Source organism: Dermochelys coriacea, chromosome 1, assembly GCF_009764565.3.
Source record: "Dermochelys coriacea isolate rDerCor1 chromosome 1, rDerCor1.pri.v4, whole genome shotgun sequence".
Classification (NCBI taxonomy): Eukaryota; Metazoa; Chordata; order Testudines; family Dermochelyidae; genus Dermochelys; species Dermochelys coriacea.
Genome location: NC_050068.2, coordinates 231,051,262 through 231,076,948, shown reverse-complemented (window position 1 = coordinate 231,076,948; position 25,687 = coordinate 231,051,262). Strand labels below are relative to the sequence as shown.

Genomic DNA, 25,687 nt, shown 5'->3' with positions numbered 1-25,687 from the left:
TGGTACAGAAATCCATCTTAAACCTGGTGCTTTTTCATTTAGAAGCGGGGGTGGGGTTCCAGAGAGAGAAAAGATTCCCGCCTTGTGCCAAAGCTATAAAAGAGCAAAGGAGGTTCCAGTCATGAGAAATCCCCTAGTTACCACTGGAGCTGGAGCTAACAAGAACTGTACTGGGGAAAGGATTGGGCGCAGACTAGGAAGGAGTCTAGTCTGTGAAAGAAGCTTATTGGAACATCTCTGAGGGTGAGCTTTTTTCTGTAATTGGTTTCTTAGTGTATTGGGCTTAAACTGCATGTTTTGTTTTATTTTGCTTGGTAACTTACTTTGTTCTGTCTGTTATTACTTGGAACCACTTAAATCCTACTTTTTTATTTAATAAAATCACTTTTTTTACTTATTAATTAACCCAGAGTACGTAGTAATATGGGGGGGGGGGGCAAACAGCTGTGCATATCTCTCTATCTGTGTTATAGCGGTCCAACAATTTGAGTTTACCCTGTATAAGCTTTATACAGAGAAAAATGGATTTATTTGGGGTTTGGATCCCATTGGGATCTGGGTGCTGGAGACAGGAGCACTTCTTCAGCTGTTTTCAGTTAAGTCTGCGGCTTTGGGGATGTAGTTCAGACCTGGGTCTGCGTTTGCAGCAGGCTAGTGAGTCTGGCTCAACAAGGCAGGGTTCTGAAGTCCCAAGCTGGCAATGAAAATGGGCTCAGACGTAGTCTCAGCACGTCAGGTGACAGTCCCAAGGGGGTCTCTGTCATCCAACCCATCACACATACCTTAAATGGAATATGTCTGGCCAACACGTCTTGAAGAATTCCAGGTACCTACATACACGTGTAACTTTTCTTGCTTGATTAGAAAATGATAGTAAATCACTTACTAACTGATCTCATCAGAAAGGCTAAAGTGTTTAAGGCCTATTTTGCTTCAGTCTTCACTAAAAAGGTTAATGGTGACCAGATACTCAACACAATTAATATTAACGGGGGAAAGGAACACAGGTCAAAATTGGGAAAAAACAGGTTAAAGAATATTTAGATAAGTTAGAGGTAGTCAAGTCAGCAGGTCCTGATGAAATTCATCTGGGATACTTAAAGAACTAGCTGAAGCAAGCTTGGAACCATTAGCAATTACCTTCATGAACTCATGGAGGATGGGTTAGGACCCAGAGGACTGCAGAAGAGAAAACATAGTCCCTATATTTAAAAGGGGAGCAGAGGACCTGGAGAATTATAGACCAGTCAGCCTAACTTCAATATTTGAAAAGATATTAGAACAAATCATTAAACAATCAATTCATAAGCATCTAGAGGATGCCTTCTTCTGTAGCCTGGGGCACGGGTCACTTGCTGGAGGATTCTCTGCTCCTTGAAGTCTTTAAACCACGATTTGAGGACTTCAATAGCTCAGACATAGGTGAGGTTTTTCGCAGGAGTGGGTGGGTGAGATTCTGTGGCCTGCATTGTGCAGAAGGTTGGACTAGATGATCATAATGGTTCCTTCTGACCTTGGTATCTATGAATTTGTAAGCATCTAGAGGATTATAAAGAATAGCCAGCATGGATTTTTCAAACAAAAATCATGCCAAGCAAGTCTAATTTCCTTCACTGATGGTGTTACTGGGTTGGTGGATAAGGGGAAGCAGTAGACATAATGTATCTTGATTTTTAGCGAGGATTTTGATGCAGTTCCACATACCATTCTCATAAGCAAGCTAGATGAAATTACTATACGGTGGGTGCATAACTGATTGAAAGGCCATGTTCAAAGCATAGATACTAGTGGTTAACTGTTAAACTGGGAGGGCATATCTAGTAGGGTCCCACAAGGGTCCAGTGCTATAATGGAATGGGAAGAATGCTTATAAAATTTGTGGATGACACCAAGTGGAGAGGAGTTGAAAGCACTTGGAAGGACAGGATTAGAATTCAAAAGGGTCCTTGATAAATTGGAGAATTGGTCTCAAATCAACGAGATGAAAGTCAATAAAGACAAATGCAAAGTACTTTGCTTAGAAAGGAAAAATCAACGCACAAGCACAACATGGGGAATAATCGGATAGCTGGTAATACTGCTGAAAAGGATCTGGGGTGGGAATAGTAATCACAAATTGAACATGAGTCAACAATGTGATGCAGTTGTGAGAAAGGCTAATAGCATTCTGGAGTGTATTAACAGGAGTATTGTATGTAAGACATGGGAGGTAATTGTCCTGTACTCATCACTCATGAGTCCCCAGCTGGAGTACTTTGTACAATTCTGGGTACCAGCCTCTAGGAAGGATGTGATTAAATTGGGCAGAGTCCAGAGGAGAGAACAAAAATGATGAAAGATTAGAAAACCTGACCTATAAGGAAAGGTTGAAAGAACTGGGCATGTTTAGTCTTGAGAAAAGAAGACTGAGTGGGGACTTGATAAGTCTTCAAATATGTTAAGGGCTGTTATAAGAGGACTGTGATCAATTGTTTTCCATGTCCGCTGAAGGTAGGACAAGAAGTAATGGGATTATTTTGCAGCAAAGGAGATTTAGATTAGCTGTTAAGAAAAGTGTTCTAACTATAAGGATAATTAAGAACTAGACTGGGCTTCCAAGGGAGGTTGTGGAATCCCCATCATTGCAGGTTTTTAAAAACAGATTGGACAAACATCTGTCAGGGATGGTCTAGGTTTACTTGGTTATACCTCAGTGCAGGGAGCTGGACTTCATCACTTCTCAAGATGCCTTCCAGTCGTACGTTTCTATGATTCCATTTGTACAAAATATTTTTAGCATGCCTAGCTGCTTTTTAAAGTATAGAGCTGTAGAAATTTGTTCATAATTTAGAGTGTCTTTTATATACTGTATGTGTATCCTTGTAAGGTTTTGTTTGTGTTTGGTCCCTGGCTTGAAAAAGCCCCAATACTTTGATCTTCTGCCCACTCTGGAAAGCTCATCTGTATCAGCATGCATTTTTTTGGAAGTCTGAGATATTACAGGATGGGATTGTAGCTGGTGGGATCATGCATATGGGGAATGCATTTTAAGTATTATTGGTTCTAATGACTGGTGGTTAGTTGAAGTTTTATTATGGTTGGGGGAAAGGGGAAGTGCTGCTTCATTTGACAATTTATAGTGTCCCACTTCTAGTCTAGTATTGTGGATTTAAGTGTATGTCAAAGTGTATGCCCAGAGCTCTGGATGAGGTACTTTTGGGTGGAGAGTTGTTTTTAAGATCAAAATAAAAATGAACAAATAATAGTCTTCTGCTTTATTGTCATTTTTTTTCATTTACAGATAATCTTGTTATGGAAGGGAGCCAATGTGTTGCCTCTGCAGTCTCCACCCTTATGAATCCAATAACCAACCCTGCCTCTGCCTGTTCTTTCAACACATTTTCAGTTGAGTTTCCAAAAAAGCGCAAAGGAAGTGATTTTGATAACCAGTAAGTGATCTGCTTCTACTCTGTCTCTACATCATGATGAGGCAAGCATCTGTTCTTGCTTGACTTCGTAACACATTTGTGCCATTTCCCATTACATTATTTATTTTAAAGGGAAAACAGTATTGCACATCTGTTCTTCGGAAATCCTGGGAGATCAAGAACTGTAGACAGACAGGGTCCTGACTCCCTCGAGTTGATTTTAGGTTGATTTCTATAATGGCATTTTCTGGTCCAAAACCCTTGGTTGTATACCTCTGGTGCTAGAATTTCAGACCGTAACTTTTTTTTCTATCTTTTTTCAGTAAAGGCATGCTAACTTGTAGCATAGGGTTATTACAAATACAAACAAAAATATCACTTAAAGTATCTGGTTGATTGGCTAATTAGCTTTTAAACCTAGAACTGCAAAATATGGTGTTGGTGTAATGATGAAATGGGTAGGCAGTCACATAAGCATCTAGACAGAAGTGCAACCTAGAAAGATTTGATGCTGGAGTTCTCAAACTTTCATAGTGTGGAGCATGGTCTAATACTGAGATTATCTTGTGGACTGCTTCTCTCCCATCCACGAGCTCATAACATCCCTGGGGCAGCTACAGCAATTGCATACATGGAAAAACACTGTTAGGAAAGTTTGTATCTTAAGGTGTATTTTGAATGTTGTTTAGCAGCTGGAAGAAAGGAAGAGAGTGAGCACATAGGACCAGCAAGCTCTCTAGACTTGTTTTGGTCCACAGACTACAGCTTGAGAATCATCATGTCAATAAAATGAAAATAAAATCACCATGCTGCATTTGTACCAGTGAAAGCACTTTTTTTTCCTGAACCTCAACAAACTACAATGTGTGTCCAGAATGTAAACATTTGAGTTCCACTGTCACATGATATGTTCAGATGTCCCCTGCACCTCTTAAGATTTTTAAATAAGTAGTCCAAACAAATCCATTTCTGAAAAATTAACAGCTTTAGCTCCTGCAGAACTTATGGCGTAGGATCCCAATGTTCCATGGGAAATTTCAGACTCAACGAAAAGTAGATTTTTCAAGCCCTGGACAGATAATTACTCTGTGTACTAATTTGAACCAGGAATCTAGAGGTTTTTGAAGTGCTCTGAAACTAGTCATTGACAATTCCCTGAGCCAAGCAGACCTCATTGACTAAAATTTGTTTAGATAGCTTATATAGCCAAATTTTTGGTACAGTGTACTATAATTCAAATGCATCATGCCTCAGAAATTAAACATCAGTTATGTACAAAAATATATTAAATATTTATTTAAGTTGACAAATCAAGTGTTCAAAAGTCAGGAAATTCCAGATTGGATTGCCCAGGCAATCTTAATTCTCCCCTCTCATTTATTGGACCACTGTACTTAATGAGGCAGGTTCTTATTTAAAAAAAAAAAAAAAAGTAGTGTTTAATAACATGCTCATATACTATCCTGAAAACATGGAGGCAGAATTAAGGTTGCATGTCAACAAAAAGTCTGACGTTTCAAGTGATTTATTTATGTAGAAAATTCACTTACTTTTATTGTATATAATTTGTATTGTATATAATAAAATTGTATATAATATATAAGATGTCTTTTAAAAAAAGAAAAAGGTGTACCAGAGAACTTGGTTTTAAAACTGCCCTCATCTTTCTACCCTCTCCTGCCTTCCCAAATCATGCGTCGTCAGCAGGGTTTGAACCCTAAAGTTTCAGCACTGCAAGACAGCTTGAGCTACAGCAATGAATGATATTAGCTAGCAATAGAAGGCTGTTATCACAGGGAGGTGGGCCATGGCACCATTGGCTGTATCCCAGGGATGGTTGGAGAGAGCCTGCTTGGTTCCCCTGAGAATTGGGGAAGTTCCTGCCCCATGCATTGCCGTGAGGAGAGGAGTGGGCGAAAAAGGGTTGCTGGGAGCATCCTGAATTGGTCTGAATCAACCATACAAAATTCAGTAAAGACAAGTGCAAAGTAATGCACTTGAATAAAAATCAAATGAAGAACCACAAAATGGGAAATAACTGGCTGGGCGTTCGTACTATGGAAAAGTACCTGCGGGGATTATAGTAGATCAAAATGGAATCTGAGCCAACGATGTGATGCAGTTGCGAAAAAGGCTAATATTCTGGGTGTATTAACAGGAGTGTTTGTATGTAAGACACGGGAGGTAATTGTCCTACACTACACAAGGCCTCAGCTGGAATACTGTGTCCAATACTTTAAGATAGAGATGAACAAATCGGAGAGATTCCAGAGGAGAGCAACATAAATGATACAAGGTTTAGAAAATCGAACTATGATGAAAGGTTTAAAAAAAAAAAAAAACTGGGCAGGTGTAGTCATGAGAAGAGGAGACCATGTTGAGGACCAAATAATTGTCTTCAAATATCTTAAGTGCTGTTATGAAGAGGCCAATCATTGATTGTTCTTTATGTTTACTGAAAGTAAGACAAGAACTAATTGATTTTGATCTGCAGCAAAGGAGATTTAGGTTAGGGTGACATTCCCCAGGGTACAAATCTGGCCATTTGAACAGCTGTGTCCTCTCAACTCTACAACCGGGTGTGCATTTCACACTGCTTTGCTGTAAGAACAACCACTCCTGCCCTGTTCATACACAGCTTCTAGCATGCAAAATCACTCCAAGCTGAATGATGTGAACACTTCTAGCCATCCATTCTTGAACTATATTGTAGAGTGACACCAGCAAATTCCCAGTCCCAGACTTGTCCCCAGAAGTGTGCGCCTTTGTACGGTTAAGTTCTTTCCTTCTGTCCAGTACAAGCTCATAGAAAGCCCATCATTTCATTAATAGGAAATAATATGCTGTCGTGTGGTGGTAATTCACTCCAGGCCTGAAAGGGTTGCAGCCAGCATTGGGAGAGGGCTGGGGCAGCAAGCCAAAGGCTAGGCTGATGGGGAAGGCAGCCTCAGCTGGAGCCACGCACCAATCAGGCCACAACTGGCCCTATAAAAGGCTATGGGCCAGGAGCTCAGGCAGTCTCTCTCTAGCTGTGGAGAGAGATGGGCCTGGCTGCTTGGGAGCTGAGTAAGGTACCTAGAGTGGAGCAGGACTGGGGAAAGGCTAGAGGAGCTGGGGAGCTCCAGCCTGGAAACCCCCCAGGCTGCAGGCCTTGTTAAAGGCCAGGAAGTGTATTGGGGTTTCAGAGGTGCAGCCCAGGGTAGGCAAAGGCAGCAGGTCCAAACCCCACTTTGCCAATGATGAATGGCTTGTACACTGAAGTCCGCCCCAGTGAGCGGGGGCTAGATGGTGGTGACCGGCAGTAGCCATAGACTGAGGCGAGGTGGCGATATAGAGTTGGGTGTACTCCCCTGGGTGGGGAGCCCCAGAGAGTGGGTGTACTGCCAGGGGGCAGCACCCAAGATAAAGGGGAACCGGGATCCGGGAGGGACACGGGGGCCTAGGGCAAGTGGGACACCAGCCTGCAGAGGCTGCTCTGGAGGCTGGAGAGCTAATTCCCAGAAAAACCAGCAGGAGGCATCGCTGGGTGAGTCTCACCTCGCTACATATGCACAAACTCTGTTATTTCAAATGGAGGTTCCAGACACTTTAATCCAAACACACGCTGGTTTAGATAAAACAACAAGTTTGTTTATTACAGAAAGATTTTAAGTGATTACAAATAATGAGGGATAAAAGTCAGGATCAGATACAAAGAAATAAAAAGTAAAATGCAAACTAATACCTAACTTAACAAGCTAAATGAATTCAAAGTAAAGGTTTTTCTCACTACATGCTTTTACTGGCTGAATTCCTTCAGCAAGGACCAGTCCCCCAGTTCACTAATGCTTCCTTTGTCTTTCAAATGTTGATTTATGTAAGAGTAAAGATGAGGTGATGTGTCCTCTGTTCCCCCTTCCTAAAGAGTTTATCTTCTTTGAGAGAATTCTCTCCAGCTGGGGTTCAGGCAACAGCAAATCTGTTTTAGACAGGAACCCCGTCCTGTTTCATTGCCAAAATGTAAATTTCTAGCTCGTACTCTTTTTTTTCTCCCAAAGAATGGATGCTCCGCTGCGTAATAGTCTACTTGATTATATTGACACCTGGCTGAGGTGCTGTCTAAACTTTTTTCCCTGAGGAACTGGTTTAGATTGTTTTTCTAAACTCTGAGCATCTCTCAACAATGCCATACAGTAAAATCTTATAACTTTACATACAATGCTGCTACACATATTTTTATCAGGGCAATAATGTTCAGTAGATTATGAATTTTCAAATGATACCTCACAAGGCATACTTTGTACAAAATGCATCATAGTTTTGTAAAAGTGGTGAACATAAGGGTATGGTCTGTCACAGATAACAGGGAAAAAAAAACTATCAAAGGACAGTTAAGTACTGGAATAGGCTTCCATGAGAGGTTATGGAATCCCCTCTATGAGAGGCTTCTAAGAACAGGTTAGACAAATATCTGTCAGGAATGGCTTAGGTATATGTAGTCCTGCCACATCACCGTAGGATGGACATCATGATCTCTTGAGGTGCCCTTCAGCTCTACTGTCTGTGAGTATGTGCTCAGAAACGGAGCTGAATTTCCCTGAAGATTTCATTTGCATTAATCATGCTCCAGCTCCTGACCTGAGCAGGGCTTTTTCTGCCATTGCTGCTCTGGGTTGCTGCAGTCTGTGCTGAGTCTGTGCACTGAGACAGGGAGCCTGTCCTCCTGTGCTCTCACTGACCTCCTTTTGGGACCAGGCAGTGTGGAAGAGGGGTAAGAGTCAGACCTGAAAGGCGTAAGGAATGGGTTAGGACAAGATTCCTGGTCGATGGGGAAGATGAGGCGGGGGGTGGGGGGGGAAGATGGGACTTGGAGTTAGGGGCAGGGTTATTCAGATCAGTGACAATGTACCAGCTACAGTATATTCTTAGACTTGTAAATACTTTTTTTCAGAATTGTTTGTGTGCTGACCACCTTCATGCAGTTAACAAATGTTTACCATTTTCCCCATGCTTCTCACGACAGAAGCCAATATAGCTTTGTTTCATTTATATTTTTATAGACTGGTATCACTAATGTTACTACTATGTTTAGAAAAATGTGCTGACTGAACAAAGTACAAAATATTGCAGGTCTATCCTAAACTGTGGTTGGTTGGTTTTTCTTGGAATAGTATTGGTGTTAAAAATCTGTGGAACATTTCTCACCAAATTACAGGTTTTATGGTAGACCAAATGTGGGGCCTAAACCAGTCGTGTGTTCCATTATTATTAGACTATAATATTTAAACTGTGTGAACATTCAAAGTTAAATTCAGTGCAGTTTATTATGTTTTGGTCTTGCGTTATGGAACAGTTCCTAAAGAACTGAGATTTATAGAACTTTGTGCATTAATAAGCAATATTTCATGTATCTCTTTGAATTTATGTACTGTTTTTTTATAAAAAATTAATATATAATGTAAAACTGTATTCTGTTTTTCTAGGAGTGAAGATGAAGAACATGTAAAAATTAAATATTTCAGGTACAGTAATTTGGAAAAGTAAATTTTTTCTACCAAAATCTAAAGTGATAATTCATAGTTTTGTTCAAAGTTTTCAAATACTTAATCAAAAGAAAAGGAGTACTTGTGGCACCTTAGAGACAAACAAATTTATTTGAGCATAAGCTTTGAGCATTTATTTGAGCATAGCTCACGAAAGCTTATGCTCAAATAAATTTGTTTGTCTGTAAGGTGCCACAAGTACTCCTTTTTCTTTTTGCGAATACAGACTAACATGGCTGCTACTCTGAAACCTGTCAAATACTTAATGTTTCCAGTTTTCTTAACTTTTGTCTAAACTCGTGTTGAAATTTCAAAGTTGATTAGGGGTTTAATTTTTCATTTACTGCAGTGTAAGTTGTATAGCTAAATCCCGTCGTTGGCTATGAAAATGTCTACCTTGTGGTTTTACTAGGTATATATTAATTAATGTCATGTATTCATGGCATGTGTAAACTAGGGGACAGCTGGTGTAAATTGGAGGATCTACCTCTGTGACTTGAAGAATTTAGTAATTTAACAGTCAAATGTTTCTAATCCACAATCCACTAATCAGCAAACTGTGGCATTGACAAACAAAAAATGCTGGTCATTCCTTTCTTCTCAGCAAAGGTTTAATAGCAGAGTCCTGTGATGTGATCTCATATTACCAAAATATTTATTATACAATAATTGGTAAACATCCTTTTATATTTACTCGGAACTATTATCTGATGATTTAAATCTAAACAGTAATTGTCAAACTAAATCAACAAGTCTTAAGTGATGTACTATCCTTGCTGTTTGGTTTACTTGTTAAACACACAATTCAGTTCTCAATAGGTGTCCCAGTGATTAGTGAATATATATAAAATCCTGTCCTTTTGTTAATTTTCACATTTTGTTCTCAATTTTGTTTTGAATTACTTCGTTCACTAATCAAAAAAAGTAAAGTTATGCATTCAGTTCACAAGAGGAATATTTTAGGGCTTGGTTCAACAGTATATTCCCCCCACTGTCGTTTTCCAGAAGCTTTCTTGGGCAATGTATTTGTGACCTCAATCTACTTTCCTGACTACAAATCATAAAACTTTTTTTCATTTGCAGCTGTGAAATGCATTCTGCACGATACAGTTCCCCTGAATCCATCTATCCCAGTTGCAATAAACTACCTGTTCATTGGGTTCTCCAGGTGTTGTACAACTAAGCTGGGAACTTCCCCCAACTGTTTGTCTTTTAGGCTACGTACACACTACTGTTTAAGTCAGTATAAGTTACGTCACTCAGGGATGTGAATAAGCCACTCCCCTGAGCAATGCAAGTTACACCGACCTAAAGCGCTGGTGTGGACAGTGCTACGTCGGCAGGAGAACTTCTCCCACTGACGTAGCTAGTGAGGTTTTCAGAGGCTGAAGTAATTTAAGTTGACAGGAGAGCTCTCTCCCATTGGCTTCGGGCGCCTGCCCTAGCAGCATTTCAGCAGTGCAGCTGTGCCACTGTAAAGCTATGGCTACACTACAGAGCTAAGTCTCTGTCTTCCGTTGTATAGACACAGAGGAAAAGGCAAACAGAGTATATGACTACTTGGTGTCTGGAAAAAAAGCAAATGGATGGAAGCAAATGCAAAGATTTGAGAGGAAAAAAGCAAAAACAACGCTATTGTGGGATAACTAATCCAGATATTTTTTAAAAAGTGGTTGCTTTGGAAGAAAAGTCAGTTAACTTTTCTGTAAAACCAGAGATTTTCTTTAAAATTGTTCCTTAAAAGTAATGTGCAACCACAGGTGTATGCACAGAGGGGAATGTTTTCTGTAAAATCAAATTCAGCATTATGGGAAAGAACAGAGACAAAACACTATATAAAGTCTCCACTTCTCTTTTGTTCACTACTTTTGAGCAAGTTCGTGCTACTTTGGTTTTTTTTTGTTTTGTTTTATTTTCAAAATTTCACATCACATCATTTTCCATAATCAGCTGCTGCATATTTCAGGCGAATCAGGTGACAGATTAGCTGTCAAATATGTGCATTATACATAAGTTCTTCCGGGATGATGGTGTTTTTCACAATACAATCTGTCCCCTGATAAAGTTGATGTATATGGTACAGGGGAAAATCTAGTGAAAAATGTATGTCTTTTGAACTTCGCTTAAAATATTTTTCTTCTTAGGGAGGCTCATAGTCAAACAGAAAAACGAAGAAGAGATAAAATGAATAACTTGATAGAAGAATTATCTGCTATGATACCTCAGTGCAATCCTATGGCACGTAAATTAGACAAACTTACAGTATTACGAATGGCTGTGCAGCATTTCAAGTCATTAAAAGGTAATTTAAAAACTGACCTTATAATTCCTTGTTTTAACGGGAATTACACAGCAGAATTTCTTTACAGTTGTATAACTGTTAGCTATTCTGTATTTATACTTAGAGAATTTAACTCTCAGATTCACTAAATATATTTACCAAAAGATTGAATTTTGAAGAAATTGCACTTTTAGAGGTTGTTCTTACATTTAGTTATTTAGGACGAAATGTAAACTTTTATTTGATAGCAAAGACTAGAGTGAAATGCTGCGGCAAAGAAGCAGTTACATTTGAAACATAAGTTTAGGAACAAAAAGTCAGGTGAGTCAACATGTCTGCTCTTTAGATTTACTTACTCTCATGTCCCTTGCTGTTGGTTATTTGTATTACCATGTATCTAAGTCTTCTTCCCCAGACATAGTTTTAAGTGTATCTTGAACTCTTGCATGCACTTCGTTTGTTGTCAGTGATACATTAGTGTTATCTATAAGGTACAACATTATACACACACACACACATAGTAGTTCTGTTTAAATTCTCTTAGCTGCTCCTAGTTTTATTTTTACCTTGTCTTCTAGATTTTGAAGCTCTTATTAGTGTAAAAAAAAAAAACCTTTTAAGCTTCTCAGTTACATCAGAATTTCTTCCTTTTGCAATAAAAATCTCATAACTTTTGGTTCTTGTGACTTATTCAAGAGAATCAGTTTTTTGTTGTCCTATGATGCATCCTCTCCAAAGCAATAGTATTCTTCCTCTAGACAATGGGGGTCAAGCAAGTGCCTTATTTCTAATTTGAATATTTCTGGCTTTAATTTCCAGCCATTGGTTCTTGTTATACCTTTTTCTGCTAGATTAAAGGGTCCTTTAGTACCTGGCATTTTCTACAGTCCGGTCACTTGGTCTTCATTTTGATAAATTAAACAGATTGAGCTCTTTAAAGTCACTCACTATAAGGCATTTTTTCCAGTCCTCAGATCATTATTGTGGCATTTTTCTTTACCCTCTCCAATTTTTCCATATCTCTTTTTAAAGCGGGGATACCAGAAGTACAGTGTTTCAGTATCATTCTCACTCGTGCCGTATATTGAGATAAACTCACCTTCCTGGTCTTACTCGCTAATCTCGTGTTCATACATCCAAGGATTGTGTAACAGGTGCATGCTGTCCCTGCACATCCACTTGTGGCCGAGTGCTGTGTTACAGGTGTGCCTGCCTTAATTTCCCAATTGGGTCATCAGTAAATTGGTAAACTAATATAAACTCCACTCCCCAATGTCAAGGGGGTAAACTCTGTTTACCTCCATTTACCCTCAACTAGACTACAGCATTTGGCTATATTGAAACACGTTTTGTTTGAATGGGCCCAGATCACCAAGTCTGTATGATTACTCTGTCCTCCTCATTATTTGGTACTCCAGTGGTCTGTGTCAAGTAAGTTTTATGAGCAGTGGTTTTATATTTACCTCTAGATCATTGATGAAAATACTGAATAGCATCAGATCTAGAACTGGTCCCTGCAGACCACCACTAGAAACATTCCCATTTGATGCTGAGTCCCCATTGATGACTACTAATTTGAGATCTGTCAGTTAGCCAGTTCTTCCATTTAACATAATGTATTGATATTGTATAGTGCTAGTTTCTTAATTAGAGCGTTGTGAGGTCAGATGCCTTACAAAAGTGTAAATACATCTACATCTGCATCAACCAAGTTTGTGTCATCAAAAAATGAAATCAGGTTTGTTTGACAAGACTTATTTTCTGTACAGCTGCATTGACTGGTGTTAATTATATTCACATTCTTTAATCCTGTATCAGCTTTTCCATTTTTTTGCCTGGGATTGATGGCCAGCTAACCAGCTAGTTATCCAAGACATCCCGCTTTTGAACATGGGTACAATGTTAGCACTCCTCTACTCATCATGATTTGTTAAAAAATTAATAGTGATTTAGAGATCTTCTCAACCAACTCTTTTAGGATTCTTGGATGCAAGTTATGTAGGCCTGCTGTTTTCAAAATGTTTATCCCAAGGGATATTTAGAAGGAAATAATGTCATGAATTAGCAACGTGGCAGCTGCATTCAACAGCTGAAAAAGATTTGGTCATTTAAAAAGCTACTAGTTAAAGACCAAATTGCTACTCTTCAGCTCAAATGTTATTTCCACCTAACGTGTGGATGTGAAAGCTGGATATCCACCCAAAGGTTTAGACATGTCTAAATGCCTTCAAAAGCAAATGCCTCAGGAGAAAATACTAATTATTAAGAGTTTATAACACATGCCAAGATTCATCAGAGAGTTTAACAACCCATTGTCTCTAAAGTTATCCAGAAAAGATGGAAATCTAATCTGAATGAATGAAGCCAGAGTGTATGCCATGGCAGGCATGCCATTGGGCTGCTGGAGGAACATGCAAAAAGGGGCTCACTGAAGAAATTGCTCCATCAAACAGTACTTAAAGAGGGGAATACTTACGGATTTTAACACACAGAGCTCCATGCAGAGAGCTTAGGATATACAAGGATGGTGGAGCCTTTTTTGTATGTTAATCAATGTTTGATGGTGCAGGCAGGATTCAGATAAAGTTAGACATCTATCAAACCTAGGACTATAAAAATGTTTAATCTCTCATTTGCTTGTAGGTAGAAGTGTCTTTAGTTCTCCTAAACACCACTTCCTGTATTACTTAAGTGATATTCTTAATGATATGTAGCTAATCGATTCTAAAATGAAAAACACAGCGGTTCTACACAGAAGTAATGCAAAATCAAATCGGTGATGTTACTGACAGTTATTTTGGTTGTTCTTGGTTTATTTAATATTATCCAGTTTGGGGAAGGGAAGATGCAGTGGGGTTTGGAGTAGAGTGATGGTAGAATAGAGGGCTTCTAGGGGAAAACTCTGTTAGAGGTACTATCTCTGAGGAGACATAAAACAAGTGATGCTGAACACTTGCTGGTATAAGGGCACTTTTTTCAGGAGTAAGCCTGTCATGGCCGATGCTGTTTGACAGTTCCATGCTAGTGGATGTGATCTGGCTTAAGTCTATTCTGCAATTTTGCCCTGGTTAAGTGAATTGCTGCTGCTGAGTACCAACTCCTTTTTGCACTTATATTGGCTGTCACATCTCAAGGTTATTTCTGCATAAGAAGTAGTGTAGAAAAATCTCAAAGTTGAAGGCAGAGTATTTTTATCTTCTATAAATTAATATCCTAGTAATATATTTAATACAAACTTCTTCTTTTTTGAGAGAGAGAGAGAGAGAGAGAGAGAGAGAGAGAAGTGACACCACATTGGTAACACACATGAGTTCTTGCATAACTTACAAAGCTTCTCTTTCATTTTGAACTGAAGTCATAACCTTGAGTCTGGTTAAGATCTAATTAAAATAGTCACCACCTAAAAATTGTTTCCTTTTTACTTGGTTTTTCCTCAGGGTTCTTCATTTTTTGCAAACATCTGGTCTTATGCTCTGGGTGTTATCCCAGACACATTTGCTTTAGCATAGGTCTCGAATTCCTGAGATGAGGTGGACTGTTTAATGACCTAATTATTAAAAGAAAAGTGAATTTGTACATTCCAGTCTGGAAAGCAGAAAATTATTTTTTATGGTTAGAAAGCACTGTGTGCATGTTCTACATATGAACTTGATTAAAACGCAGCTTTGTTTATAAAGGAAACAAATGATGAAATTTTGTTTCTTTTATAACATTTATAAATAACTTGCTGTTTTGCAGGTTCTACCAGTTCTTATGCGGAAGTCCAATATAAGCCTTCATTTTTACAGGATGGTGAGCTGAGACAATTAATCCTTAGGGTAAGTAAAAAGAAACCATGGGTCAAGTGATGTCCTCTTTAAAGCTTGGTTTAACTTCAGTTGACTGCAAAGGGCTTTTCCTTACATTTCTTCCTTCGAGTCAGTGTTTTGATATCCTTGCTAAGACTCAGTTTATAAACTCTAACAATAGAATTATATGCACAGGATTTTTCTATAAGAGCCATGGAAACTGTATGTGTTAATAGGGCATTTATGCAAACTGTACCCATGAGTATCGTAAATCTGTATAAAAACTGCATAATGAATGTGCTAGGTGGATATGTTCATTGTATTTATGTAAATATCTAAGTGTGTGCACTTATACAAAAAAAAAATCTTTCATTTCCATTTAATATGCCTGCAAATTTTCTACACTTCATTTGGTTTTCAAAGTATACACTTCAGTTACTGAAAGATGTGGAAATGAACCTATGAAAGCAGCTGTTTTTACTTACAGTATTTTCTTATCACACTTTCATTTGCCAAAGTTTGCCTAGTCTATTGCATGTAATAATACCCTTTAGCAAGAATCTGTAAAATAACTCCAAATTAAGCTGTTCTACAGCTAAGCTGCTTTTTCCCAAAACCATTTTTGTTTTTTAGCTCTGTGTCATGGTCTGATTGGATATTTGCCATCATTTTAATTTGTCTCTTATTTAATAAACTGTAATTCACCTAAAATATTGAGCTGTACAATTATAATCTCCAACATTAGTTAATATAGTCATTCTATATAGCTGTTTTTCATCAGTGTTGTATAATTTTATAAAGACTAATTTTTATATTTATAGGCTGCAGATGGGTTCCTGTTTGTGGTTGGATGTGATAGAGGAAAAATTCTTTTTGTCTCTGAATCAGTCTGCAAGATACTTAATTATGATCAGGTAGTTATAATCAAGTCATTTTTTATTAAAATGAAATTTGTTTTTCGATAATGTGTTTGGTTTTGTTATAAATACAATTCCTCATGCATGATTCTTTAAAAATCTTTTGGCTTTAGCTTCCTCTTCTACACAATTACTCCAAAGGTTCGTTACTTTGAAATTAGAAGCATTCTGCAACTACAGTGAACATTCCTGACCCAATTACTGGCATCTAATTTCAAACTATGATCTTCAGGAAATGATTTACATACCAATCCAAGAGAAAAATATATTTTGAAGATGTCCTTGTTTCCACCTTTTATTGACAGGGATTTGGGCATTTGGATGGTGAATGATTCTCTGAACTTTAAAAAAAACAAAAAACAAAAAAAAAAACAACAGTATTTCAACAGTGCAAGTAAATTGAAACTCAACTTGGTAATTGCTTAGTTTCAAAGGTTTTAAGATTGAATAGTCATGCACTGACATCTGTGTTGCTGTAGCGTGGAAATCAGCCAATCTAGACTCATTTTAGTTCAGGGAAGGGAGAAAGAATGAAGACCAGTCTAGTGCTATCCCCTTTACCGAGATGCAGGTTATTTACTTGGATATCTCTGGCCTGAACTGCCTTGCCCAGTGGCTGATGAGAAGCTTTTTGAGCCCTTGGTGCCACCCCCTTCACTTTTCATTTTCCCTCATAGCATTTTTAGAGTTTAAACTAGGCTGTCTGCCCCCTTACCCTTCTCTAGCCAGCAGTAAGAGACACCATCACCCCTTAAATTAAAAACTGAAAGATAGGAAAATAACATGAATATTTTCTAATTTCACCATTTAACTTAATGGGTAAGATATAATTGCATTTCTGCCACCATGTTTTTTACTAATTTCTATAGTGTTCATATGCTTTTAATTAAATATTGAAACAAAAATAAGAATTCAACAAAGCTGTTTGGAAAAAATCAATGGATAAATATTACAGTTTAGACAGAATAATTCAGATATCTGGAAATTCTGACCTTTTCTAAAACAGCCTTGAACAGTAAGCTCCTTGGTGAGAAGATGCAGAATAGAATGTATAATGCACAGCTTTTAAATTAACATTTTTTTCACTAGGCCACCTTGATTGGACAAAGTTTATTTGACTACTTGCATCCAAAAGATGTTGCCAAAGTGAAGGAGCAACTATCATCTTCAGACGCTTCACCAAGAGAAAAGCTTATAGATGCCAAAAGTAAGTGTCTATTTAAATATACTCAGTTTTTTAATGTAATGCCTTCATTTGTTTTTAAGTTCAGTTATTATGTAGGGCATATTCATGCATTCAAGCATATATGTGCAAACACGTTCATATGATTTGCACAAACAAATCATGTTTGAATGCATACCTGCTGCTTAGAATACACAAACAAGTTGAAAGCTACATCAGAAAGGAACTCCTTTTAGGTAATAAGAATGACTGACTGAAATTTACATTGTTAGACATTTACCAAGAGTTGGTATGAATTTTTTTTAACCAGGCATACTACTTTTTTTTTTCTTGTATTTGATAGGTCTTGTCAATACAAAAGACCTGATGTAGTCGAGCATGGGATAAAATGCTTCAATACCAAGAATCACTGTCTTCTCTGAAAATGCTAAGTGTCAATCCTAATTTAACCAAGTCGTATTTTGCTAGTATGGAGAACATTATGTACTGTGCAGCTGATCACTATTTTATAGTGTTTTTTATAAGCAGCTTTGCAGCTTCCCCCCTACCAAATAGAAATTGAAAGTTTTTAAAATCTTAATTTACTAAATAAGATTGCATAACATTGAATAGTATATTAAAATATTTTGTTAGCTTCCACTTTTCACAATCATGTTTTGTTCATCTTATTTAATTCATTTAAGCTTTTTCAATAGTTAATTGTACGTGCAAAAATTTAAGAGGCAGTAAGGCAATTGGGAGAATATATTAATGATTTAAATGCAAATAATTCTGTGTAGTCCAAAGACCTTTTTCTGACTGTCTTATTAAACTTTTACAAGCTGGCTTGCAAGTATGTATGGATTTTCAAGCTGGATCAGCTCGATTGCATTCTGGTGCTCGGCGTTCCTTCTTCTGTCGGATAAAGTGTAATACGATCACAGTCAAGGAAGAAAAGAAATGCTTGCCCAACTCAAAAAAGAAAGGTATCTCAAAGTGTGGCTGAGTTGGAGGATTTCTGTTTTTAAATATTGTATATTTAAGTTCTGAGTCAGTTACAGGGCCTAAATAGGTAGCAATGACTTCACAAAATAATTGAAGGGAATAAGATCTACATGATAAGACCTTGTGATCGGAAAAGCCTGTCTTAGTTATCCCCCTAGGGCGGGAAAAGGAAGATTCAGTCACTGCTTGTGAGTGTACATGAGATTCTAGTGGGATCTTGAAGCCTGAGGAAAATTACTGAATGGAACTGAAGCAGTTCAAAGACCAGGAGGAAGAAGAAATATTTGTCATGGAGAGAACTATTAATAGGGTTGCAAAATCTGCTGTTTTGGACAGGATAACTTAAGCGGTGGGGGGGAAAAAATCCTCTCCCCCTTCCAAAAATACATTATTGTATTTATATGTCAGGTATGATTTTTCCTTTTATTATAAAAACTACTAAAGTTAATACTTTAATATGCAGTGTAATTGTAGCCATGTCGGCCCCTGGAAATTAGAGAGACAAGGTAGATGAAGTAATATTTTCTATTGGACTAGTTTCTGTTGATGAGAGAGACAAGCTTTTGAGCCACACAGACCTCTTCTTCAGGTCATGGTTTGAAAGTTTGTCTCTCACCAAAAGAAGTTGGTCCAATAAAATATATTATCCACCTTGTCTCTCTAATTCTTTAGTGTAACTTTTGGCTGATTTACATCCCATCTTTTTATAGCTTTTTTTGGTTTCCATGAGCGATAGTAAACACTTGTCATATTTTCAGTGTACTTGGACGCTTTATTTAAACTAAGCTTTTGTTTTAGACTCTATATTTAAAATAGAGTTTTCCAAAGCTTACTAAAATTGTCAGACATTCCAAAAATTGTCATTTTTATTTTAAATGTAAAGCTGGCTTTGTTGATATTAACCATGGAACAATTTTAATTTACTCTGACTCTTTCATAACATTTAGTGTAAAATCCTGGCCATATTGAAGTCAGTGGCAAAACTCTTATTGTCTGTAAAGGGGCTATCATTTCATTCTTAAACTGCATATATCAGTACCTAAGAAAACAATGACTTAATGAACTAAATATCTAGACATGCCCCAGAACCCATGTTGAAATACCAATGGAAATGACTCAGCCTTTCATTTTCCCAAGGTAGATAAATTGAATTCCATGCAGTTTACTTTGGGGCAAAGTATCTTCGTATAGGACTCTAAAAACCAGAGTTCTTGTCTGTAGTGCATGGACACTAACAATCCCATGGGACTTTCTGGAATGACAAAGGTTTGCCCCAATGTCTTTGGGCAAAATATCCCCATCTGCTCCCTCTTGTGTAGTACGATAGTAATCTTCTTACCATGTGTCGGATGCAGGACTGCAGCTGAGTGTAGTGATTCCTGAATGTTACATAATTAAATGTGAGCGATCCACTGGAATGAATTGCAGTATATACTATAAATTCAAGAAACAGAAATTAAGCTTTTACATTTTGCTGAAAATGTCTTAGTCTTAGCAATTACACTTCGATAACCATATGTCTCCTTGCTTAAGATTATAATATTCAAGTTACAGAATGTCTCTTCAGCTTAATGTAATTCACAGTACAAAAGAAACTGCATAAAATATTTGCAGTAAATGAAAGCAATACATATTACTAAACTATTGGTTTAATTTTCTTCTTATGTGTGAGAATATTTAAGATGCTATTCAATGACTTTATTTACAGCTCTGTAGGGCTCAGACCTGTATGTAGGCACAAAACATAACAGCTGGAAAAGAAATTTAAAATTAATTTTCATTTGGGAATTTAACCCTCTTTTTTCACCTTTTTAATTAGAGCACAAAAAGTACCGTACAATCCATTGTACTGGTCATCTGAAGAGCTGGCCTCCTACCGAGGTGGGAGTGGAAGAGGAGAAAAATGCAGAAAAAGACAGCAGTGACTTTAACTGTCTTGTTGCAGTTGGGAGATTGCATTCTTATATTGTTCCACAAAAGAGTGACGAGATAAAGGTGAAACCAACAGAATTTGTTACACGCTTTGCCATGGATGGAAAATTTGTTTATGTAGACCTACGGTAAGCATTTTGTTCTTTATTATAGAAAGAGCCAATAGTGACTCCTTATATAGGTTGCCTGATGCTTTCTGTTACATAGAACAAAACTTGTTGAGCAGGACTCGCATATGTAAGATATCGTATAAAAAAAAATGTAAGGTAATACAATACTAAATAATTTATTGATCAGATTAAAGAGCACATCATAATGTTATTAAATTATGCTTGTCAAGAGATGCACCACTCACTGCTGGTCTGGTGTCTCCTTATAATCGCTCTGGGGATTAGCTCGCAAGGCTGATGCCCCTTCTCATGGTTGCATGCCATCACACTGTCTGTCTCTCTCTTTCTCTTGCTCTCTCACTCTAGTCTGCAGCTCCTCTCTGGTCCCAGGAACCTCAGCATCATCTTTGTGACTCAGCTAGGTTACTCTGGCTAGGTTACTCAGCCTTCCCCTCTTCTAGGGTACAGTCCTTCAAATCTCTGCCATTCCCACAGTGACCCAGGCAGTCTTCCAGTTGACTGCTCCGCATCTGATTTATGCCACGGCATCAGTGGCTGATAAGAAAACCCGGGCCCACCCACTACTTCAGGTTCCAGTCCAGGGACCCTCAACCCAAGAGTTCTGGGCTTTCCTCTCCCAGCCCTCACTCCTCCCTTCCTGGACTACTTCTACAACTGCTGGTTTCCCTCCTTGTGCTGGGTATACCATCTGCAAACCCTCCTCCCCCTTCCCAGGGATTGACTGCTGCCTGCCTTCCTGCAACCTTACCCAGCAGCCCCTAATTTCCTAGCAGCCTCTGTCCGTTGCCAGCTTCCTGGCTTTATAGACCCTGTCTGTTCCTGCACAGGTGAGCCACTGCCTCCAGCCTCTAAAGTGCCCCTGTTTGCAGGCTAATTAGCTAATTGGACCCACCTGGCCCAATTCAGCTCTTGCAGGGCCAGTATGGGGAGCACACCCCATCACAATGCTTTTAAACTAATCAAAAATCTCAAATTAGAATTTGAGAAAACTAAGCATAAGTGTCAGCAGTTAGCATTTAACCAGAAAATCATTAATCTTGTTTCTTAAAATTCATGCAACACATTTAAATTATGCCAACAAATTATTTAATAAGCATGGGAGTTTGTCATCATTTAAAAAACTTTATGGTATAGACTCAGTTGTCAGTTTTTCTTATTTTGTAGTTCAGTACTTTAGGTAGAAATACTATTAGGTTGGTTTACTGTACTTTATCTAGACAATTCTGCCTTTCATCTGTGAGGGCGAAGCCTGTTAATATAGAATGAAAGTAACTGTTTAAACACCATTATTTAAGGTAATATCGACTTGTAACACTTTGAAGCACTAAGTGCTTCATTCTCACTAGAAGAATTCAAAGCAATAATTTTAAAATATATTCCGTTTTTTTAGATTAATTGAACAGTGGGATTTCTAAATAATTTAAATCAGCTTCTTCTCTATATAGTGAGCTAGCTTGTAGAACTAACAGTGTGGTACATCCTAATTGTTTAAATGTGTACATAATACAAATGTTCTCTGCGAAATATGGGTTTGAACTATTTTGTGTCTGATGGTACTGGCTAACATAAAAATGTTAATATCTTGTTTCTGTTGCAAATGGATGCAAGGTAATCTACTGCTTAACCATCATTTATTTCTTATACTTGTTTAGATCTGTACCTGTTGTAGTAGAATTTTGTTTTCAAACACAAATAAATGTGTTTCCCCTTTAAATATGCTTTTTCTGTTTTGTATGATATTGGCATAAGATGCTGAATAAAGTGTTTTTAATTATGTGTGAATCCTCTCTTCTTATTGCCTAACAGTGCAACAGCAATTTTAGGGTATCTGCCACAAGAGCTTCTAGGAACTTCTTGTTATGAGTACTTCCATCAAGATGATCACAATCATCTAGCTGATAAACACAAAGCAGGTATGAAATGCTTGGTCCTCCTAATATAAATTACATACAAACACTATGTTAAAAGAAAAGAAAATCAAGTACTCACGAGTTAGGAAAAGTTAGAAATAAGGCCCTCATTAAGTATTGCCTTGTATCATATATAACATCTGTAGTATTGCCCTCTCTCCTGGATCCTCTCCAGTGCCTTAAACACAAGAGACTATTCTTTCTCTTCTCTTAATCCTTTGCCTCAATCTCTCTGTCCACCCTGTGCACTGAATGAAGCAGGGGTCCTATATAGCAAATAGTATGTAGTCATGTAATTCAATATTTAGAATTTTTTAAGGACCACCAAGCCTCAAATCTTCCCACTGTTGACTTGCAAGAGCCGAGGTGATGGGCTCTGCTTCATGTCTGATCAGATGGCTGAGTTTGAAATTTGATTGGAATTCAGTCTTTGTGCTTACCTGGAAAGTACCAAACACATTGTTGACACTATATTAAATTGAAATTGTTTTATTGGTTGTGTGGCTACGAAAACTGAGTTGTCAAAACAGATTTTTAAAGTCAGTTGTGTCCTCCTGTGTGTATAAATCAGGATGAGCTTAATATGATTTTTTCTTTAGTGTTGCAGAGTAAAGAAAAAATATTTACAAATTCCTACAAATTCAGAGCAAAAGATGGAACTTTCATTACATTGAAGAGTCAGTGGTTTAGTTTCATCAATCCATGGACCAAAGAACTGGAGTACATTGTATCAATCAACACTGTAGTGTTGTAAGTAACTGGTGATGTGAATCTGCATCTTACTTTTTGTCTTAATTAGGAATATCATTAATATAAAGCTATTCATTTAAAAAATATTAATGAGAAAAACAGGGCTAGAAAGTACAAACTCTGCAATTGTTTGAATCATAGATATAAGGCCAGAAGAGACCATCGTGATCATCTAGTTTTTTGACCTCCTGCACATCACAGGCCATAGAACCTCAGCCACCTACTGCTGTAATAAACCCATAACCTCTGACTGAAGTCCTCAAATCATGATTTAAAGACTTCAAGTAACAGGGATTCCACCCTTTACTCTAGTTTAAATCTGCAGGTGACCCTGCCCCATGCTGCAGAGGAAGGTGAGAAACCCCAAGGGTCTCTGCCACTCTGATCTTGAGGAAAATTCCTTCCCAACCCCAAATATGGTGATCAGTTAGCCCTGAGCATGTCAGCAAGACCCACCAGCCAGATGCCTAGGAAAAAATTCTCTGTAGTAACTTGTAACCCTTCCCATTTAGTGTCCCGTCTCCAGCTGCTGGCGATATTTGCTGCTAGCAGTCACAAATGGGCCATTGTAGATAATCTCATCATACCATGCCCTCCATGAATTTATCAAGCTCAGCCTTCAAAGCAGTTAGATTTTTTTTTTTTTGTCTGTCCCCACTGCTCACCTTGGAAAGCTGGTCCAGAACTTCATTCCTCAGACGAAAAGAACAGCAGTACTTGTGGCACTTACAAGTACTCCTGTTCTTTTTGCGGATACAGACTAACACAGCTGCTACTCTGAAACTCCTTAGATGGTTAGAAACCTTTGTCTAACTTCAACCCTAAACATGTTGATGGCCAATTTGTATCCATTTATTCTTGTCTCAGCACTGGCGCTTAACTTAAATAATTCGTCTCCTTGCCTGGTATTTATCCCTCTGATGTATTTATAGAGAGCAAACGTATCTCCCCTCAGACTTCTTTTGGTTAGCCAAGCCAGGCTCTTTGAGTCTCCTCTCATAAGGTATGTTTCCCATTTCTCTGATCATACTAGTAGCCCTTCTCTGAATCTGTTCCAGTTTGAATTCATCTTAAACATGGGAGACCAGAATTGCTCTCAGTATTCCCAATGTGGTCTCACCAGTGCCTTGTATAGTAGTAATAACACTTCTCAATCATTACTGGAAATACCTTGCCTGATGCTAATATGATCCTAGGGTTGCTTTTTCACAGCCCCATCACATTGGCAGCTCATAGTCATCCTGTGATCAGTCAGTACACCCAGGACTTTCTCCTCCTCTGTTGCTTCCAACTAATAAATCCCCAGCTGATAGCAAAAAATCTAGTCACTCCCCAAGTGCATGACCTTGCACTTTGCGCTATTAAATATCATCCCATTTCTATTACTCCAGCTTTCAAGAAAGGCTAGAGACTTGCAACTCAAACTCTGTCTCATGGAGAAGTCTCTCAGACCTGCTTCTGAGCCTGAAGCCTGGACCTCCCCTGGAAAAAGCCTCGCCAATCATGGCTTCTGACAAGTGTCCCTCCTCCATTCAAACTTCTGATGAACCCACTAAAAAAGTGTCTAAAAAGTGGATAACTATGTCCCCAATGCAGGAATCAGCCAAGAAGTAACATTTTGCGATTGGGCAAACTGCATGAGCACCGACCACACCTTTAGTGCCCGGAGCCAAGATAGCGGGACCATCCAGCACCGCCAGTACTGCGAGAGCTAAGGACTCTAAAAGAGCCAGCTCGGACTCAGGTGCTAAGGAGAAATCAGAACCCCATGCCTTGGCACTGACTCAGTCAAAGCCACAATCAACACACAGCGGCGCAGCATCAGTGCAGACCATAGCTCAGTCCTTGAACCCCAAATCACGCTCTGTGTACGAACCAGCACAGCCTATGGTGCCAACATATGCATCGCAGCTCCCGGCACCGCTGCAAGCACAGCCCCCAGTGCAGATCATGCAGACACCACAGCAGCTCGTATGGCACAAAAATCTCTTAATCAGATCTATGCCTGACTCTCCCATCCTCGACACCAACACGATCCTGGCACATTCAGCACCAAGTCTCATTGCCACTCCACTATGCTCTGCTCCACCATTTTTAAGCGAGGCGGGACAAATAGATTCTCCCCCACAATCTCCTGCCCATTGTGAGCCACCCAAATCAGGATCCTTTCAGGGGGCATACTACGCTGATCCCACACATTTACAGTGGTATGGCCAACCCTGGGGTCCACCTATGCCTCTCCCACCCAATGGGCATACTGGAACCGAGGGCAACTACCCCACACAATAGGGACTGCCCACCACTTCTAGACTGAGCACGTAGCAATTGTCTGCACCTTTGGTACCTGGACGTTCGGAACTGGCTGGGGAAGGGGTGGAAGAGGAGGACCATACCAGGAAGGAGCACCACCTACCCACCTGTCATCATCCTCCCCAGACAATACAGTCATGCCTCCTCCCCCTAATATAGGGGATGATTTCAAACAGTTTGAGGACCTATTTAAAAGAGTGACTAGCTTTCTGGACATCTCTCTGGAAGAGGTCCAGGTGATGCAACACAAACTGGTGGACTGGTTGAACACCACTTCTTCTTCTTCCAAAATCGCTTTGCCTATGAACAACGCGATAATGGAACCTGTCAAGACCATTTGGAAGACCCCTGCAATAGCTCCTCCAACCTACAAGAGGTCTGACAAAACATTAGGTGCCAGCGAAGGGCACAGAATTCCTCTTCTCCCATCTGACACCCAATTCACTGGTGGTCGATGCAGTCCATGAATGTGGCAGACAACAGCCCAAGACCACACATCATGATAAGGACTGAAAAAGCCTCGACCATTTTGGCCACAAGGCTTACTCTTACACCTACGCATAGTCAATTAC

At 38.7% G+C, this 25,687-nt stretch overlaps 1 protein-coding gene across 7 annotated transcripts in view; it reads left to right on the top strand.

Moving 5' to 3' along the window:
- The window catches only part of ARNTL2 (aryl hydrocarbon receptor nuclear translocator like 2), a 58,855-nt gene that overhangs the window by 8,735 nt on the left and 24,433 nt on the right, over positions 1-25,687 (top strand). For 5 of the 7 annotated variants that reach the window (XR_006281911.1, XR_006281912.1, XM_038409088.2 and 2 more), the window contains exons 2-11: positions 3,281-3,428; positions 8,870-8,908; positions 11,074-11,231; positions 14,949-15,028; positions 15,820-15,912; positions 17,005-17,122; positions 17,920-18,063; positions 19,902-20,142; positions 21,952-22,058; positions 22,655-22,805. Coding sequence is in view for 5 of the 7 variants with exons in the window: in XM_038409088.2 (XP_038265016.1) it covers positions 3,281-3,428; positions 8,870-8,908; positions 11,074-11,231; positions 14,949-15,028; positions 15,820-15,912; positions 17,005-17,122; positions 17,920-18,063; positions 19,902-20,142; positions 21,952-22,058; positions 22,655-22,805 (1,279 nt within the window). In the remaining 2 variants the exon portion in view is untranslated. Of the gene's footprint in view, positions 1-3,280; positions 3,429-8,869; positions 8,909-11,073; positions 11,232-14,948; positions 15,029-15,819; positions 15,913-17,004; positions 17,123-17,919; positions 18,064-19,901; positions 20,143-21,951; positions 22,059-22,654; positions 22,806-25,687 lie in introns of those variants that run through there. The other 2 variants (XM_043516059.1, XM_043516048.1) reach the window with 2 other exon arrangements.